The 20,960-nt window shown below is 38.7% G+C and overlaps 1 protein-coding gene across 2 annotated transcripts in view; it reads right to left on the bottom strand.

Annotated features, from left to right (window-relative positions):
• The window catches only part of CFAP47 (cilia and flagella associated protein 47), an 816,247-nt gene that overhangs the window by 134,297 nt on the left and 660,990 nt on the right, over positions 1–20,960 (bottom strand). For both annotated transcript variants that reach the window (XM_077296700.1, XM_077296701.1), the window contains exons 57-58: positions 18,994–19,150; positions 8,590–8,685 (exon numbers count right to left, since the gene is read on the bottom strand). In XM_077296700.1, the coding sequence (XP_077152815.1) occupies positions 8,590–8,685; positions 18,994–19,150 (253 nt within the window). The remainder of the gene's footprint in view (positions 1–8,589; positions 8,686–18,993; positions 19,151–20,960) is intronic.

Genomic DNA, 20,960 nt, shown 5'->3' on the forward strand with positions numbered 1-20,960 from the left:
GGTGTGGAGATTTTTGCATTTCTCTGCGGTGGACTTTTTCTAGTTTTTATTACTGACCGCACAGTGTTCTTTCCTGTACTATCTATCTAGCTAGAAGTGGCCTCCTTTGCTAAATCTTGTTTCATACTACGTATGTCATTTCCTTCTCCTCTCACAGCCATTATTTGTGGGGGGCTGTCTTTCCTTTGGGGATTCTCTCTGAGGCAAGATAGCTTTCCTGTTTCTACCTTTAGGGGTAGCTAGTTCTCAGGCTGTGACAAGGTGTCCAGGGAGTGACAGGAACATCCCACGGCTACTGCTAGTGTTGTGTTAAGATCAGGAACTGCGGTCTGTATAGTTACCACCTGCTCAGAGCTAGTCGCATGTCGCTCCTAAATCACCTGTCCATAACAGGGTACCTGTTGTCATCTTCAGGTTTTTGGATGGATTCGGAAAGGTTCGGGCTGTACTCAATTAAGACCATCCTGAGAACGTGAAGAGATTACAGCATTTTCTGAGTTTTACTAAGTCTTTCTGGAAGTCTATTCAAAATTATTCGGTAATGGTGAAACCCCTTACAGACATGACAGGGGTCTGATTTTTCTAAATGGTCGGATGCTGCTCAGCAGGCGTTTTCCGCCTTAAAAAGCTGTTTTGACACTGCACCTATACTAAGTCAACCTGATGTTTCTCAGCCTTTTATCATAGAAATGTATGCATCTGAGATGGGGGTTGGTGATGTTATCTCAGAGTCCGTTCCCAGGTAATTGGCATCCGTGCACCTTCTTTTCCAAAAAATTTTCCTCAGCTGAGAGAAATTATGACATGGGTAATAGGGAGATTTTGGAGATTATATTGGCGTCTGAGTGGCGGCATTGGTTGGGGCAGTACAGCCTATTACTGCTATCAAGGACAATAAGAACCTGTCATACCTTCAATTGGCTAAACGTCTGAACCCTAGCCAAGCTAAGTGGTCCCTGTTCTTTACTAGATTCAATTTTGTGGTCACTTTCCACCCAGGAGTTAAAAACTCCAAGGTGGATGCTTTGTTCTGGAGTTTTCCTGGTGGTGGTGACCATGAGTAACCTGCTGCAATTTTGCAGAAGGAGATAGTCATCTGGGCCTTATACCATGACCTGGAGGGTGAGGAGTTGGAGGCACAGGGTGAAGTCCCAACATAATGCCCTTCGGGGAGGTTATATGTCCCATCTGATTTGCACTATGAAGTAATTAGAGAACATCATAATTCTGTACGTGCTGGTCATCCAGGTGGTAAGGCAACTGCGGACCTCCTTTTTCGTCATTTTTGAGTTTCATCGGGATGTGGTTGAATAGGTGTCGGCTTGCAGTGTTTGCGCGTATACATACAGTGGGTATGGAAAATATTCAGACCCCTTTAAATTTTTCACTCTGTTTCATTGCAGCTATTTGGTAAATTCAAAAAAATTTTTTTTTTTTCTCATTAATGCACACTCTGCACCCCATCTTGACTGAAAAAAACATAAATGTAGTAATTTTTGCAACTTTATTAAAAAAGAAAAACTGAAATATCACATGGTCATAAGTATTCAGACCCTTTGCTCAGTATTGAGTAGAAGCATCCTTTTGAGCTTGTACAGCCATGAGTCTTCTTGGGAATCATGCAAGTTTTTCACACCTGGATTTGGGGATCCTCTGACATTCTTCCTTGCAGATCCTCTCCAGTTCCGTCAGGATGGATGGTGAATGTTGATGGACAGCCATTTTCTGGTTTCTCCAGAGATGCTCAATTGGGTTTAGGTCAGGGCTATGGCTGGGCCAGTCAAGAATGGTCACAGAGTTGTTCTGAAGCCACTCCTTTGTTATTTTAGCTGTGTGCTTAGGGTCATTGTCTTGTTGGTGAACCTTTAGCCAAGTCTGAGGTCCAGTGCACTCTGGAAGAGATTTTCATCCAGGATATCTCTGTACATGGCCACATTCATGTTTCCTTCAATGACAACCAGTTGTCCTGTCCCTGCAGCTGAAAAACACCACCCTAAGCATGATGCTGTCACCACCATGTTTCACTGTTGGGATTGTATTGGGCAGGTGATGAGCAGTGCCTGGTTTTCTCCACACATACCACTTAGAATTATCACCAAAATGGTCTATCTTCATTACATCACACTAGAGAATCTTATTTCTCATAGTCTGGAAGTCCTTCGTGTGTTTTTTAGCAAACTCTATACAAGCTTTCATATGTCATGCACTGAGGAGAGGTTTCTGTCGGACCACTGTGCCATAGAGGCCTGACTGGTGGAGGGCTGCAGTGATAGCTGACTTTGTGGAACTTTCTCCCATCTCCCTACTGCATCTCTGAAGCTTAGCCACAATGATCTTGGGGTTCTTCTTTACCACTCTCACCAAGGTTTTTCTCCCATGATTGCTCAGTTTGGCTGAACAGCCAGGATTAGGAAGACTTCTGGTTGTCCCAAACTTCTTCCATTTGAGGATTATGGAGGCCACTGTGCTCTTAGGAACCTTGAGTACTGCAAAAATTCTGTTGTAACTTTAGCCAGATCTGTGCCTTGCCACAATTCTGTCTCTGAGCTCCTTGGCCAGTTCCTTTGACTTCATGATTCTCATTTGGTCTGACATGCAGTGTGAGCTGTGAGGTTTTATATAGACAGGTGTGTGCACTTTCAAATCAAGTCCTATCAGTTTAATTAAACACAGCAGGACTCCAATGAAGGAGTAGAACAATCTCAAGGAGGATCACAAGGAAATGGACAGCATGTGACTGAAATATGAGTGTCTGAGCAAAGGGTCTGAATACTTATGACCATGTGATATTTTAGTTTTTCTTTTTTATTAAATTTGCAAACATTTCTACATCTCTGTTTTTTTCAGTCAAGATGGGGTGCAGAGTGTACATTAATGTGAAAAAATTGACTTTTTTGAATTTACCAAATGGCTGCAATGAAACAAAAAGTGAAAAAAGTAAAGGGTTCTGAATACTTTCCATACCCACTGTACATACATGCATACCCGTCCATCTGGTCTTCTTCCACTACCCATTACTAGCACACTTGTCCATCGATTTTGTTACTGATCTACCAGTATCAGCAGGCAAGACTTTGGCTCTGATGGTTGTGGATAGTTTCACCAAAATGGTGCATTTCATCGCTCTACTGGCACTTCTGAATGCCAGGTTTTCAGAATGGACAGACTGGGTGCACTAATCGAAATTTGGAGATTTGCCTCACGTGTTTTGTCTCCGAAAACCTGGAGCGTTGGGAATCTTACTTACGGTTGGCCAAGTTTGTTATTAATAATCATCACCAAGAATCAACCGGCAGGTCACCATTCTTTGGTGCATATGGTTTCCATCCACAGTTTGGTACTTTTAGTGGGGGAGGGGTTTCGGGAGTTCCTGAGGATGAATGTTTTGCTTCATTGCTCTCTTCAGTGTGGGGGGGTTCAGAGTAATCTGAAGGTCATGGGAGACAGGTACAAATGTATGGATGATCTAAGGGAACTCACAGTGTTAACACATTTTCAAGGCACTTAGAGATTTTATAATTATGTGATTCATGATCCATGCTCAGATCACAGACCCAGCAAACCCTATGAGTCTTCAAACCTTAACTAAGTGCTTCATTCAATGTATGAGTATGAGACAGCTAGCTTAAATCAGGAGACTTGTAGGAAAGTCTTATATTCCAATCCATTCATAATCTGTGTATCATGGACGAGTGAAGTCGGCCTTACTCCTCTCATGTCAGTGTATTCATTTGTTTTCCTTATTCAACTACATAATATTTAAATAATCATGTTTGTGGAAAAATGAATTTTCTATTTAATTTCAAGTATACTGGTTAGCACTCTCATCTATGATTTGTGTCCCAATTTGCATCATGCTTTCTCTGTTGGATTGTCTTTGCCCCAGCACCTTGTGTCCATATAAAACCAATCAAGAAATTAGTGCATCTATTTAAGAAAAATTATTTTATTGGCCAACACTTAAACACAGGGTAAACTAAGAGAACTAGCGTGCCATATGACCCCAAAATCTGTTTACTGATTTACAACAATTACGCATTAGCACTTTATTGAACAAAGAGCAACTGAATGATCAGAACCAGAATGAACTCAGAAATCTATTTCTGAATAATCTAATTAAAGTAAATGTGACATCATACAATGAAATATGGTTTAAATCTTGTTTTTATGTTGAATGTGCTTTTTTAAAATTTTAAAGTGTAATTTTCCACACCCATAAAATCTAAATTGTTGCAATGTCTTTTTATTCTTCTGTTCAGTGGCCAGTGTGAACATGAGCTTACATGCTACATGCACACTAGTTTATATCCCGGTTTATACCTTTGTTTTTTTTTTACGTCAAATAGAAGTATTTTCTGGGCTTACTGTATATGTTACCTGTCACTGTAATCCTGTCTGTGTTAATAATAAGACTGCAGAGTACTAGGGGTATTCTCTGTTGTATATCTCCAGTAAGCCATTGTACATACAGTGGCATTATTTAAAGCATGCCGCTCCAAGTACCTATCGCCCTAGCCAGGGACATAATTGCATGGTGCTGATGGGCTATCATGGCAGCCTGGGCTTACTGAAGGCCTCAGTACTTTCCATGATGATGCTCTTGTGAAGAGTACCCTATAGCCCTAGTACCCTATACCCTTCATATTAGATAGTAGTGATGAGCGAGTATGCTCATTATTTGGGTTTCCCCGAGCATGCTCGGGTGGTCTCCGAGTATTTTGGGATGCTCGGAGATTTAGTTTTTGTCACTGCAGCTGCATGATTTGCAGCTGCTAGACAGGCTGAATACATGTTGGAATTCCCTAACAAACAGACAACCCCTGCATGTATTCAGCCTGTCTAGCAAAGGCAAATCAAGTAGCTGCGACCATGAAAACTAAATCTCCGAGCAGCCAAAATACTCGGAGACCACCCGCGCATGCTCGGGGAAACCTGAGTAACGAGTATACTCGCACATCATTATTAGATAGTGATTTCTACTACATAATAAAATGCTGTTGTTTGGCAATATACTATGTACACAATTACAAGTTAAAGTCCCCTAAGAAGACTACAAAGTAAATAAAAAAAATATTTGTTGGAATAAAAAAAAAAAAAAAACATTAAAAAAAAGAAGAAATCAGAATGGTTTTATCTACCCCAAAATGTTATTAAAAAAATCGAGCAAAATACAAGCCCTCACACAGCTCCATTGACGTAAAAATGAAAATTCAGGGTCATATCGGACAGCTAGTGTCCGAAGTTAAGTGCTGAACACGGATTTCTCCCGGAAAGTCCGTTGCAGTGTTCAGAGTTCTGGGGGAAGGAGAGAGAGAACTTTTCATTGTTTTCAATGTGGTTCGGGTTCTGGTTCAAGTTCAGCTACAGTTCTGGCACCCGAACAGAACTTTGGAATAAATCTCGGGTCGGCTACCAGAACCCAAACTTCCACGGGTCTGCTCATCCGTATTCACCACTTAAATAAAAAAAACTTCAAGTTTAATATGGCTATAATTGTACAGGCTTGGAGATTCATACTGCCAGGAAAAATGTTACAGTAAAATGAATGCCATTAAAAAAATAAACAATTGCGGATTGTAATTATTTTTTGCAATTTTACTGCATTTGAAATGCAGTTTTCCAGTACATGGAATGATAAAATATATGATGTAATTCATATTTATGCCTTGTCCTATAAAAACAAGTTCCATTATGGCTATATTGACAAAAAAATTAAAAAGATTATACAGTAGCTCTTGGAAAAAGGGGAGAAACAAACTAAAGCACGAAATTAGAAAACTGCCTAGTTAGGAGGAAGTTAAAAGGCATTAGTTTAATTTAAATGACATTCATCATATTCGACAATTGCAGTGGAATTTGGAGAAAATACAGAAAATGTACAAATAGAAGAGGCTGTGGTTTAACGGTGACAGTTAAGGGTACTTATTCCTCAGTGCCACTTTTTAAAGGCATTGAGAAATAAGGTTATATCTCCCCCCAGTGTCAGAAAATCTTCTGGGTCTTGGCTAACGAGGGTAGAGGGTAGAGAACATGATTCGGGTTGGTTTTTATCATCCCCAGTCTCGTGATCACTGTTATTAATGAAATAATGGCGATCGCAAAAAAAAAGTCCAATTTCTCATTCATTTCTCTCTCCTCTGATATGACCTAGCATACCAGAAGAGAAAGAAATGGGGTACCTCAAGCCCCCCGATACCTCCGGTATCCCTGGACCCTCCGGCTGTGTCCTGGCCCTTGCTGTCTTCTTCCTGGAAGAAAATGGTGGGCACATGCAAGTGTACCTGCCGAGATCTGTCAGCCAGCACCCCTCAACAATAGGAGATTTTTCCAATTGGTTCATTTTGATCACTGTGATAGACCCTATCACAGTGATCAAAATAAAAAAATAGCAAATCAAACCCCCTTTATCACTCAATTAGTTAGGTAAAAATAATACAATTTTAAAAAGGTATTTTTTCCATTCTTTGCAGTTAGGGTTGGGGCTAGGGTTGGGATTAGAGCTAGGGTTATGTTTGGGGCTAGAGTTAGGGTTTGGGCTAAGGCTAGGGTTGGGCGAGGGTTAGGGTTGGGGCCATGGTTAGGGTTGGAGTTAGAGCTAGGGTTATGGTTGGGCTAGGGTTAAGGTTGGGGCTAGGTTTAGGGTTATGGTTGGGGTTATGGTTGTGGTGTTGGGCTTATGGTTGTGGTGTTGGGGTTATATTTGTGGTGTTGGGGTTATGGTTGTGGCGTTGGGGTTACGGTTGTGTTGGGGATAGGGTTGTGCTGGGGTTAGGGTTGTGTTGTGGATATGGCAGTGTTGGGGTTACAGTTGTGTTGGGGTTACGGTTGGGGGTGTTAGAGTTAGGGTGGTGATGGGAAGTTGGGATTAGGGTTGTGGTCAGGGTTGTTATTAGGGTTAGGGTTGGGATTAGGGTCAGGGGTAGGGCTTTGTTAGGGTTGGAGTTAGAATTGGGGGGTTTCCACTGTTTAGGTACATCAGGGGGTCTCCAAATGCGACATGGCGACCGCAATTGATTCCAAACAATTTTGCGTTCAAAAAATCAAACGGTGCTCCCTCCATTCTGAGCCCTGCCATGTGCCCAAACAGTGGCTTTCCCCCACATAAGGGGTATTGGCATGCCCTGGAGAAATTGCACAACAAACTTTGTGGCCCATTTTCTCCTGATACCCTTGTGAAAATAAAAAAAGTTTGGGTCTAAAGTAATGTTTTGTGAAAAAAGGAAATTGTTCATTTTTTCCTACCACATTGCTTTAGTTCTCGTGAAGCACCTGAAAGGTTAATAAACTTCTTGAATGTGGTTTTCAGCACCTTGAGGGGTGCAGTTTTTATAATGGCGTCAATTTGTGGTATTTTCTGTCATACTGACCCCCCAAACTCACTTCAAATGTGAGGTGGCCCCTAAAAAATTGTTTTGTAAATGTTGTTGGAAAAATAAGAAATTGCTGGACAACTTTAAACCCTTACAACTTCCTAAAAAAAAAATTATGTTTCCAAAATTGTGATGATGTAAAGTAGACAAGTGAGAAATGTTATTTATTAACTGTTTTGTGCAATATGACTCTCTGATTTAAGGGTTCAAAAATTAAAAGTTTGAAAATTGCAACATTTTCCAAATTTTTGCCAAATTTTATTTTGTTTATAAATAAATGCATGTCATATCAAAGAAATGTTACCACTAACATGAAGTACAAAATGTCACGAAAAAAAATAATCTCTGAATCAGTGGGATCCGTTGAAGCATTCCAGAGCTATAACCTCATAAAAGGACAATGCATAAGGCAGTAAAAAATTGCATTTACATTTACATCAGGGTACACAGAGATCTGCTAGGTGTGAATTTAGCCTTAGAGCAGAAGTAAGGAATTGGATCACTTCTGGCTTGGTCCAAACCAATATTTCCCTAGCATGCACTTCTGATATGAGTAATTTGAGTAGCAGAAGTATCCTATACTATTATGTAGGACTCACATCACATTTGACGTTCAGTGTTTCTGTCAGGGCTTACGTCTGAATTCCTGCAAAATGGGATTTGCGCGTATGCGCTTACTGGGCCACTGACTATAATGATGCAGGTAAAGTTACAGTGTGCTCTGACGTACATCAGTTTTGGCCGTATACGCCTAGTTGAGGCTGGTAGAAAGTCGTAGTCTACTATATCTTGGTGCCCACTTCTAATAGGAATATATGACTAAAATAATATATGACCGAGCACACTGTGATTCCATTTGCATCATTATAGTAAATGGTACTGTAAGTGCATATACTCAAATTCTGTTTTACAGGTGTTCGGATGTAAGCCCCAATGGAGCCACTGAAAATAGGGTCAAACATGATGTGAACATAGCCTTAGCGTACAGTTTTATTATGAGCAAAATACAGAGAAAGAGGACAAATACAGAAAAAGTGATTAATAATAAAAGATAAGCTATGTAAAATGTATCATCATAAGTATATTTGTAAGATAAAAGCAAACATAAGGTTTCTGTGCACCTCAAACGAAAGGAAAAACATCTGCACATAAAGTAAAATGAGGAAAACATTCTGCTATTTCTTCAAGAATATCAAGACAAGATGCCTAAAATAAATACCTTGTGTTTGTTTCAGGGGCAGACAGAACGCTGGCTCTTTATTGATGGAATGCCGCAGAACAGATGCACTAAGTCGATGCATGGTCTGTTCTTGATCTGAAATGTGTAAGAAAAAAAGATGGAATATTTTTTATAGTTCAATGTCAAATTCAAGGAAATAAATTCACTGATGGTTGAAATGTGATCAAAGACCTTTTCTAATGAAAGTACTTCACGGATGAATGTTCTTCAAAGTACAGTCTCAAATAGGAGGTGACAGCATCTCCCTTCTCTTTCTTTTCTCTTTGCATTTTTAATCATGTTGCTTGTCATGCCTGTGATAATTTGAGGTTTTAACCTGGAAATCATACTAACTACCCTTACTACAAATTATGAGTGTAATCAAATGGCATGGAAAATATTAAATAACTAAAATGGCATAATTAAAAAGGAAGCAGAGCTTTCATATTGCCTTCAGAAATCCATTCATGATAAGTGTTGCATACAAATATTTTTTTAAACTCCTATCCCTCTATTAACCTTTAATATGCATTTTTTTAGTAGAGGGGACTAAGTCACTTTCCCAACTGCAGCCATTTTTAGGTAACATTTGGGCAGATTTTCTGTGACTCATCTCCGGGTAACTGAGTTATTATTCCAAACAGCACACAATGATATTCTGAAGACAGAGTATGTAATAGGCAAAACAAAGAAAAAATGGACTAGCTATAAACCACCCATGAAGTTTAAAAAAAAACAAAACCATTTATTGAAGCAAAACACTTAAGAAAAGTTACCATTAATTAGAAATGTGTCAAATAATGAGGAATAAAGGATGGAGAGTATCAAATAGATTCAACATACCAAACAGCACTCAATGTGCAAAACACCTATACAGCCAGTAAAAAGAAGAAAAGCCATGGAAAAGGGTGAGACAGAGAAGGCAAGTTATGAATGATATTGCTTATAGTAGGGGAGGAGCAATCAAACCGCCAGCACTGCCCCGAGTATGTAATAGGGCACTAAAAAGAATCAAGAGTCTGCTATAACTAATGTACAGTGAATAGAGTATAATAATGCTCCAATCTCGACTGCCTCATTACATTTACCTCATTTAGGACTAATGGTTGCTGCTTCATTAATTCAAGTTATTCAAGAGAGTCGGAGGATTGAGAACGTCGAGCTAAAACTATTGGTCTCATTTCATCTACCTAAATTGTGATTGGAGGTCATGGAATTTATAGGAGACAGGAGAGTGGGATGAAGAAGTGAAATTAGGGACACGGCTGTATTCTTTCTAGGGATCCAGCTCAAATAGTACAATACTTTTGTGCTATTAATAAATAGACCTGAAGTTATAATATGCTGCTAAGTTGTGGACACTGTGAGTAAAAAGCCCTAGTGAGAGAAGCTTGTATAAACCGCCTCCCTGATGGAGACAGTTGAGAACTTATCTATCTCTAGAGGTTCCAAAGAGAATGAAGAGTGGAGGTGTGCATACTGGACTGCTGATCCATTTAGATGCAGGTCTTCAAAGCCCCATTCTCAGGAACATTGGGGGTCACAGTGGTCAGACCACCAGCCAAATGAAAGTTATCCATATTGTGTGGGTAGAAGATGACTTCATATTCTGGTACAAACCCTTTAACTTCCTGGTGCCATTGGCTAGCTAGCATACAAGTCAGGGCTCAGTTGACAATCTTTTACATGTAAAAATGTAGTTCTAAATGGATCCCTACTCTGTGCAGCCACCAATAACATATGTCCACCCTTGATGCTGCTCTCATCTAGCAATCCTGTACATCTTTTTCATCAAATATAGGATCAAATCGAACAGTCAAAATTCTATGCCTTACCATATAGAGTGTCTTCAGGTAGACACACACTAACATTTATTCTCATGTAACTAAAATGAATAAAAAAAGGAACAACTATAGTAATAAGTTCAATTTATTGTACTATTCTCAGAACTGGAGCGTGCATTAAAAGCGACAGATGCACTGTATTATTAAAATATTGTGACGGCTCTAAACAAAAAGTGGACCTTCTGGACCGTGATGACGAACCCCCCACGGGCGAGCTGACCAGATGGACCACCCCCTATACAGGGAGAGTTAGGAGCAGGCCCGTGAGGGACTATCGCCACAGAAGCTGGAGGACCTGGACGGGAAAAAGACCAGGGACAGGTGGGAGGGATGGAGCATAGAATGGGAGGACACTGAAGAAAAATGGAACAGGCAGATATGATGGGGAAAAAGGACTAAACAGGGACACTGAAGAAACTCAGAGATAGACGGAAACACTACAGGGACACCGGGACTGGGGGGAAATGGCAGCGGCACCAGAACCGAGTGGGTATAGCAGCGGCACAGGTACTGACAAGGTATTGCCGAGGAATAGGAACAAACTAGATACAGCAGCGGCTCGGGAGTGGACAGGAATACTGCAAAGACTCAGGGACAGCGGGGTACAGTAGGAACACGGCAACTGGCGAGGCACTACGGAAAACAAGCCGAAATCAGAAAACAGATAGCACACAAAGAGCTCAGGCGGCCAAGAGAACTAGTAAGCACAAGTGATCATAAGGCACAGAGAGGCTGCAGGAAGCAGTTTAAATACCTGATGCAGTACGGTACTTCCGGGTATGAGTCCTCCTGGAGCATAGAGAGGACGATAAGGAGCGCTGGCCGAAGGTTAGAAATGCACATGCGCAGCTTTGAAACTAGCATGCGCGCGTGCGCGAGCACCAGAGAGCGGGAGCGAGCGCTGGGAAGAAGACGCTGAGGAAAGCAAAGAACGCCGGGATGCTGAAGACAGGTAAGTATGACAGGACGAGGCAGATGGCAGTGGCGGTGAGGAAGACGGCAGCGGCGGCATGACAAATATATTCTACATTTACTCCATGAAATTATTTAGCATTTGTATCATATTATTGTCATGGATCCCAGGAGAAATTGATGGATACCACTTTCCGCTCTGCCAAAAAAGTAGATTGCATTGCAAGAATAAGAAGGTTTTAAGTCTGCGTTCACATGTTGTAACCGTGGAGTATTTATTTTTCAGACATAACTGTAAAACCATGTGAAGGCAGCCTTATTTTCTATTTCAATTTTTATGAATAGCTTTTTTCATTTATCTGGAAACATAACGCAGTAGTGACATGAGCATCTTTTTATATGCTGCAATCGTTCTAAAATTGCATTTTCCGTTGACGTTTTTGCTGTTGTATCAAAGTAGTTTTGAGTTAAAAAAAATAAGTTACAGAAATGACTCACTAGAATGAATTTCTACAGATTTTTTTAGTTTTTTACATAACAAGGGCACTAGTCAGGCAGAAGAACATGATCAATGTATTCTTTAATCAGTCTGGAATTGTAAGCACAAAACACAGAGTGTACCTTGTAGATAAATACAAGAGAAAAATAGACATTAAGTCGATTCTACATTCAAAATGTTCTAGAATGAACAATGTCTAATCCTTTCGCTGCCATTTACTCTTATTTCTCTCTCAAAAAGCTGACACAAAAATAACCAATGCAATTTTCTCAGCAAACTGAAATCAATGCATGCAGCTCTACTCTCAAACATCTAACCCAATATCGTAGATTTAATGTATTTATTTAAATTACTTGCTTATATAGCACCATTGATTTACAATGCGTGTTACAGAAATCATCATCACTGCCCCCATTGGGGCTCACAATCTAAATTCACTATCAATATATCTTTAGAGTAGCAGAATTACATTTTCCATGTCGCACAACCCACTGTAATGCCATTATAGTAGTTTTTTCTTTTCTAAAGGACTGTACATTGAGCTATTTGGGATCATTTACCAAAATGATTGCTAACTAAAACTGGAGGACATATATGGCTGCCTGAGAGTATGCAAACTTATCCATTATCATTAACTACTTTACCTTAGCAAATTCATAGCAAGATTATTTTGATATTAATAGTAAATAGGTTTAATGTTATCTAAAGCCATTGCATAAGAATAAATGAAAGGTTTTTAAGTAGTTTGGTAGAAATGTATATGCTTTTAGATCTTGCTGGATCCAAGGAAAACTTTAAAGTTGAGAGCTAAAGGGCAAACAAATTCTTTTAGTTGCTGCATCCCATAGCTGTCACAGTGTAAACTCTAAAGTGCCCCATTCCCAGGCAACCAGACTGTACTTAAGTCACTGATTATTTTTCTATTATTAATTTCTAGTAATGAAAAATGCATAAAAGTCTTTTTACTTTGATGTCCCTGAATATTTCATATATTTTACAAAAATATGACTGGACAGGATAAGCAGTCGGAATGAAATTCAAAGAAAACTGCTGAACAAGTTATTACATATGTTTTCATATAGTGGCTACTTAGCCGAACATCCATTGACGGTAACATCGAAAGATAAAATTATGTAATATGTTAATAATTCTATTGTGGAAACTTAATCTCAGTTCTCATGTCACAAGACACAAAATACTTAGCCTAATGTATGTATTGTTTTTTTCAGTGACATTTTAGCACAAATAATACATTTTTGGTCAATGGTGCAATACGGCCAAAAAATGCAAACACTAATAATGAGAGCTTGAGTGTACATCCTATCGAGTATACTCCTGCAGTTGCTATGGTTTGTAAAGAAAGGCTCCAGATTCCATTGGTACTATGCAACTTTCTCAAAGGCAGTGAGAACCTTAAAAGGCAATCTTGGCACGGAGAAATCTGCTGCCCTTACTCAAGACATGGAAATTGTAGGAGTCAGTTAAAGGGTGAGAGTCTACTTTGATTTTTGCTACTCCGCTTGTGTCACAACTTCCATTTGTAAAATATTTTCAAAAGGATAACATAAGACATTCTGTTAGGTTTCCAATGGACAAGGAAGAATGGCATTTCACATTATAGTATACTTGTAAAAAAATACCAAAAACCCTTAATGAACTGGCAAAAAATGTCCGTAAAGCACAGCCTAAATGATGGTAAATTTATAAAGTACCTTTTATTTCTGTAATTTTCAAGGAGTATGAAATTAGATCTATTAGGTATCTGATTGGTTCAAAGGTGTTTGGAATTTTTGTATCTCTTGGCATTGACCCATTATGTCTCAAGTTTCTAACTGTCTGCCGCTTGCTCTCATCTTCTTCCAATCAATTATTGTAAAAGAACTCCTAATGCTCTGACCTTCTAACCATGTACCAATGTGAAAGAACTCAATTTGTCTTAACCTTCACATTTGCTACTATGAGTTGTGTGTTTTGCTTGAGTAATGAAAATTGGAGTCTTCTATTTGTTAGGCGCTGTTAGCAGTGCATACTATGAGGGTCTTAACTTGGTGATTTCTGGCAAAGAAGTTCAAAGATGTTAAGTGAAAACCAGGGAAACTGCGAAGACCATCACATACAATAGATTAAAGTGGCCAAATCCTCCAATACCGATATAATGTGCACAGGGGCCTGCTGACTCTCACCCGAAAAAAGAATAAAGGATCTGTACATTGAAATTCCAATGACCCATCCTTTTGTTATACAACAGAGAATCCACTGCCAAAGGAGCTCTATTGAAGAATGCAGAAGTGCTCAGCCAAGCCAAGCCCTCCTGTGTACTAGGGGAGTTGAGATATATAGCTGTCAGTTGTTTGTCAGACAGCCAACGGCTTTCTAATGTGTATTTGGGCTTTAAGAATTTACTCATCAGTTTTTCCAAATGCCAATCCCATAGCAGACTAATGGGTCTACAAAATTCCAGGTGAACATTGTGACATAATTAATTCGCCAACTCGTTATAAATATTGAAATACTAGACAGTTTAGATGAGTGAATCAATCCACCACAAATCAATTTTGAGTAATATTTCATGAAATTCTCATATCCCTGCAAACTTCCAATTTGATTTGAGAAAATCGCAAAAAAAGGTAAAATTTCATGAAATTTGCATGTCCCTGCAAACTTTCAATTTGATTTGAGAAAATCGCAAAAAAAGGCCCATCGCCGTTTTAGCCATTGCAGAAGACTGTATAAGTCACAGACGACTGAGATGATCTTAGAAGCGACTGCATGGACTTCACCATAATGCCTTGCAGATATCACATCACATGGTATGCCACAGCCAACAACTATCACAGCTGGTATAAAAGCCGAAGCAGGTATCGGGAATATCAGCTGACATTTTAGGGTGAGTTTAGATTAGTGAGGGAATGTTAGAACTCAGCTATAGAGAAAGGAAGGCAATCTCTAAAGCATTGGAAAAATACTCCAGTCAGTAATATGAGGACTACGTGCAAGAGAATGAGTGCAGTATGTGGTACAGGGTTGGAATCAAAAGGGAGTGAAAATTAGGGAGGGTGGCAACAGTAGTGCTTGTGTAATTTATTAATGATATGGCATATCTGGTATCTATTTTTCTGTAATTATTTTCAAATTGTACATATTTTACATATTTCTTGCAGCAATAAGCAGTATAACATTTTCAAATGTAAAATCTCTCTTTACTCACCTCCCTCCCCACCTCCTTACTTTTCTCTCTCTCAGGCACATCTTTTCAAAGTAATTTGACTACGTGTAATTCGCTTTGAATATATTCACGACAGTTCAAATTTTGGGGAAAAATTTGCTGACTTTGAAATTCAGAAGGTTTGTTCATTTTAACTATACAATGCTTTTTTTCGGCACCTAAATAAAGCTTGTCTAAAGATCTTACAGAAAGAAGAACTCTCACAGTGTTATAGAGATCTCAAACAGGAACTAAACCAGGCATAGGCGCCCCAGGGTGCCACAGCTAGAGCACTTCTGTAGATACTGAAGCATTTCTAATGCTCCCTGTTACAAACGTTATCACTTTCACGTCAATAGAGCAGAAGGCCAAAGTTTCTCAACACAAAACCACTTCCATATGACCTCTATTTTTAATCAGTTCTTGCTATGCAGGGAAACAGTTGCATCCACGCTGCTGCCATTTATTTATGCCCAAGTATGCTGGCTCTTCAATCCTTATGCAGGAGGAATAGTGTCTTAGCAGATGTTGTTCCAAAAATCTATTAGAGGAAAGTGATAGTGAAAGCTGGTAACACAAGCCTTAGGACTTCCCGCTGGAAAAATTAGTTCAGGGTAGTTTAGCACATTTTGGCTGGAAGCTAAGGAGAAATTAAATTAAATTAAACTCTGTGGGTGAAAAGTTCAAGCCTTTGTTTAACCCCTATTATTTATTCCATCTTCTCCAAAATAAAACACCAGTTTTACAGGAAAGTTAATTGTATAACTAAGGAACAGAGTATGTCATAAATTGAGCTGACTCAGAAGCCTGATTTACGGTATAACTGGAAACTTGAAAATGAAATAACAGTAAAATTGTGACTGATTTGAATATATCACAATCATAAAAAGAGAAAAGCGTATGCAAAAGAACAAATGGGATCACCACAACAATATCAAAATACAAAAACAGCTTTTATTGAGAACACCACACAATAACTTAAAAACAATTAAAAAAGGCCCCCACCACATGGGTAAGAGGTCACGAGTCTACAATAATTGGTTAAATGCCAGAAAGAAGTACACTGACAAACCGACCATAATTTATAATGTGATCACATATCAATTTCCCTTTAACCAGGTATATACAGGTTGTTAATTCATAAAGGTATAACCATAATGCAAAACAATAATATAAATGTCCATGAAAAACAGAATCCTGACAGAATAATATAACCTCATACATTTAATATACCCGACAGAGTCAGTCTGTTCAACCCAAACAGTATTTCAAATCAATGTGAACATCAGAAAATTAGCTAACATGCCAACTATAATGCACAATACGAACACATCACGATTTCCCTTTGTCAGATATAAGCATGCTGTTATTTTATAATGGTATACCCATAGCATTTTTAGCCTATGAAAATTCCCGGCAGAGATCAAGGGACGAGGTTTTGCAAACACGACAGAGAGTGAACCCAAGTCAATTGAGCCTCATAACTAAATTTTACAACCAGTGGGGCAATGTCCGTCAAATTATGGAGGAGAACTGGGGGATCCTCCTGAGTGATACAAGGCTTAGATCACTTATCCCGAATAGACCTAGGGTGGTGGCAAGGCGAGCGAGAAATCTAACAGACTGTTTGTCCAGGAGCCACTTCAAATGTTTCACGTCCAAAACTGGCTCAGGTAATAAAATTACTGGTTCTTTTACTTGTGGGGGGTGTTCTATAAGACCATTGATGGTGGCTGGCCCAGGAATTTCAATTCCATCAGTACCCTTTCAGATCAAATCCAGATCATATTTTAATTGTCGGACACATAATTTGGTTTATGCCCTGATCTGTGGCTGTAACAAAATTTATGTGGGCCAAACGACTCAGGAGCTACGCCGACGAGTACAACAGCATGTTTCGAATATTTATTTGGCCAAAACTGACAGGGAAAAGGGAAAATAATTGACTTCTGTGGCAACCCATTTTTTAGAACAACATAATGGCAGCATGAGGACCCTACGAGTTATGGGATTGGAAGGAGTTACCCCCAGTATTAGAAGGGGGAAACTAACTGATGAACTACTAAGAAAGGAATCCCGTTTAATTATGTATGCAGTTGGTGATCCCCTTAGTGATTAGTGGATGGTGCCCGCTCAGAATCGAGTTTTTGATTTGAATATATCCTGATTGGTAAGCAGTGATATTATCCTTTATTATTATCCTTTACTGTACTTTTAAGAAGGGTAAAAAGGATTGCCCAAAATAATGAAAAAGTTGTTCTCAAGCAGCAATATATATTAAATAATGAATTAATATATAATCCCCTGTCTAGTTCTCGGTCATTTCAGAGCGGTATCCATTATGCTTATGTTCATGTTAGCTGCAGATGTAAAATTTGATATAAACCTCACGACATATGCAACCAATTAGTGGCGTCAGGCCTTATACCACTGAAAGCTGTGATTGGCTGCAGAAGTCAAACAGGGTATATGGGCTGTACGAGTATATATTAGTATAAAAAGTATAAAGATAGCACTTAATTTATCTTGAACAGTGAATATATATGTGAAAACAAACACAAATTTAAAGCTCAATGGCAACATTGCTGTAATTTATTTATCTCCATGTATCATTAAAAAAAACAAAAAAAGTGGGGGAAACATTGTGAAAGTATTATATATCTTGGAGTTTGAAAACACAAAAGTTGATTTAGTTTACAGGGTAAAGAAGGATACAATTTTTATGAATCACTTGTCTCTGCAACCAGTATTATTTTTAGCAATAGATTCATTAGGTACATAACAATCAACATCCAAGATTGTAAGTTAAATACAAGGATGTAAAAGTCTGTCCCGTACACTACTCACTACCACTGTCTGGTCCTCAGGGTCTCTTCTTTCTGGTGTTCTAACTCTGGCCTGTTCACCATAAGCCGGGACACCAAGCAGTGACCAGTCCTTAGAGATCACTGTGCAGTGACCTCCCAAGACTCGTTGCGGATGGAAATCCAGGCATAGAGTGTACAGGCGGGGTAATGCGGCTCATGACATGGAATAGAACAGGCAACTAGGGTTTTTTGTGTGTTTTAGGTCTTAGGTTTATTTACCTCTCCTGATCCCAAAGCATAATAAAGTGCATTCAATTTGTGGAGAATAACTTCACTGTGAATTGAAAATCTTGGAAAAAAATGGGAGAGCCACTCAATTCCATCCAGCAGTAGTAGCTTTATCAGAATTTTGTTGTGCATTTTATGGATTGTACATGCTCAAAACATTAGTTTTATTTATACAAGGAGCCTAGTGAAAAATTGTGATGAGATATGTTTACGGGCATCATAAGATAGCTTACACAATCTGAAATCATATTTTCAGGCAAAGTGACTTGATGTAAAATTAAATTGTAAGGTGTAATTACAAAGCATTTACATAAAAAAGGAAAAAATGTCTAAAGTTTTTCCAAGTTTGATTGCAGTTTAAATTACAATTTTTTTCTGCAGCCATATTTACATGACGTTAGCCCCACAATAATATCTTATATGAATCATATAAAACACTGCAAACTATAAATTAGAAATAAAGTACACTAATTCCCTATAAATCAAAGTAACACCTACTTTTTCATCATTAAAGACTAGTAAAAAGATAATACAATTCTGAAAACTAATGAACGTGCAGCTGCTGATTCTCATTGCCAATGATAATGTCCTTTAACCCCAAGCAAGGCAAAGTGTTGTGATGGGAACTTTTCCTCTCTATTTCTTGGCTATTAATTTTCATTATGATTTTCAGACACTCCATGTATTGAGATATTCATCATTATTAAATAGTGAAGCATGTTCATTTTCACTGCCTCATTATGATACATCTAACCTTTTGCTACTGTGTGCAGAATTTAATTCAATTAACGTATTGTAGATTTTAAAAATTGTACTCTTATTGTTAAGTAGCTGTTGAGAAAGTGTTACCTGTTAGAATAACATCAACGAGAACATTCTCATTTGTGGGGTTCTTAAAGGAAATGTTGATAGAGGCAAGGTTTCCAACATTGGCACTAATACTTGCTGGATCCATAGGTTGTGGAATGAGGCCTACTCCTGATACATAAAATGTCCATTCTTCAAGCTGTTAAAAAAAGGTTTTGAATTTAATTTTGTGCAAACATTATATCGGTAATAAAGGTAGATTGGTTAGCAGAGGACTTTTTTCATAAGTTTACATAAACTTGAAAGGTGGATTTGTCTCTGTCACCAGAGTTCACCAATCACCATACAAACTGCATACATTATTATATTTATATTTTAGCACTAATGAGACTGATGATCCTAATTGAAAATCTATATTAGATTAAGCGTGTAACCCTGATAATGAGCATAGTTTGAAACTCCTAAAATGTATATTTTAATTTCAGGTAAGAAAATCTTCAAAAAGAATTATGCAGTCATTCTGACATTATTTTTCAAAGTAAGCACTTGAGTCTCATTAGGTTTAAATGCTATATTTTGTGGAATGATCTATAATAGTTTGCAGAACACAATACTAGGCGGACATAAGACATGCTTTTACTTTGCACAGCTCCAGAAAGGTTGTTGAAAATATCAAGAGGTTTCTCCAAACAGGATGAATTAGATAAATAGATATGGGCTCAAATTCTGATCGGATGGCAAATATTATGTCACGTACACATTGAGCATCAGGCATTCATAAAATACACAAGCTTGCTGGTTCTCTACTGCTCAAACAGCTATTGTGTTGTAAAAATGCAATGCCCACCAGGTTGCATCTGTGGAGTATCTGCTAATCAAGGCAGTTCTGTGGTTAGCACTAGAACCTTGCAGCACTGGGGTCCTGGGTTCAAATCCCATCAAGGACAACAACTGCAAGGACTCTGTATGTTCTTCCTGTGTTGGCGTGTATTTCCTCTGGTTTCCTCCCACATTCCGAAGACATACTGATAGTAAATTTAGATTGTGAGCCCCATTGGGGACAGTGATGATAATGTATGTAAAGCGCTGCGGAATATGATAGTGCTTTATAAGCAAAGCTTAACATATAAATAAAAAAATAATCAGTGGAGCAAGCTAAGGGAAATCACTAAACAGGCATATTCAGAACCAAAGGGTCAAAGACAAGAGCAGAATTCAATACAAATTCAAATTTGGGAATAGCAGGGAAAGAATCCAGAATATGAAGCAGAAGATAAGTTCATGACAAAATGTTTGAGGAATGAGGGAAAAAAGTATATAAAAATTCATCCCTAGTAATAATAACAAATTATAGGTTGCTTGTGTTCTTAGACTGTTCAAAGCTTTTCCCGAAAGATGGCCATGCACATTAGATAACTGTTGCAAAAATGTTCAGCTGATTGAAATCTCTCCCAACTCCTAAATAAAAAGAAAGACTTGCTTGATTCAAAGTATTCCTGTGTTCTCTATGAGAGGGCCTGCCAAAATCATATGGCAGCTGCTTATTTCCAGGCTAAAGAAAATCATTAGACAATTGTATTCCAACTGCCTGATTATCATGTCATGTCCCTCACCATAATCTGTCAAGGGACAGTCATGATGCTCCCATGAACATTAGGCGGAAGACCAATCCCACCGAAATCAGCAAGCTCAGATGACATTTATCTAATTTACAGTGTATGGTGGATTTAACTCCACATTGACACTGACACATACACATACATGTATGGTGCAAGTTGGAATCTGGAGTATGAAGCGGATGCAGAGGGCGAGCCTCTAACAGCAATGGGTGGAGCAGAACTGAGCCCGCGGCTGTTAATTTAATAAATGCCGTTGTCAAACTGACAGCTGCAGTAACAGCACACCAGCATGGAGGTGCAGCATTCTATGCAGCTATCGATGCCCCCTTGATGCAATTGAGAGGCGCAGATGTGTTTCTATGACATCCAGGGGTCTGTTGAAGACCTCCG

This window comes from Ranitomeya variabilis, chromosome 3 (genome assembly GCF_051348905.1).
Source record: "Ranitomeya variabilis isolate aRanVar5 chromosome 3, aRanVar5.hap1, whole genome shotgun sequence".
Taxonomy (NCBI): domain Eukaryota; kingdom Metazoa; phylum Chordata; class Amphibia; order Anura; family Dendrobatidae; genus Ranitomeya; species Ranitomeya variabilis.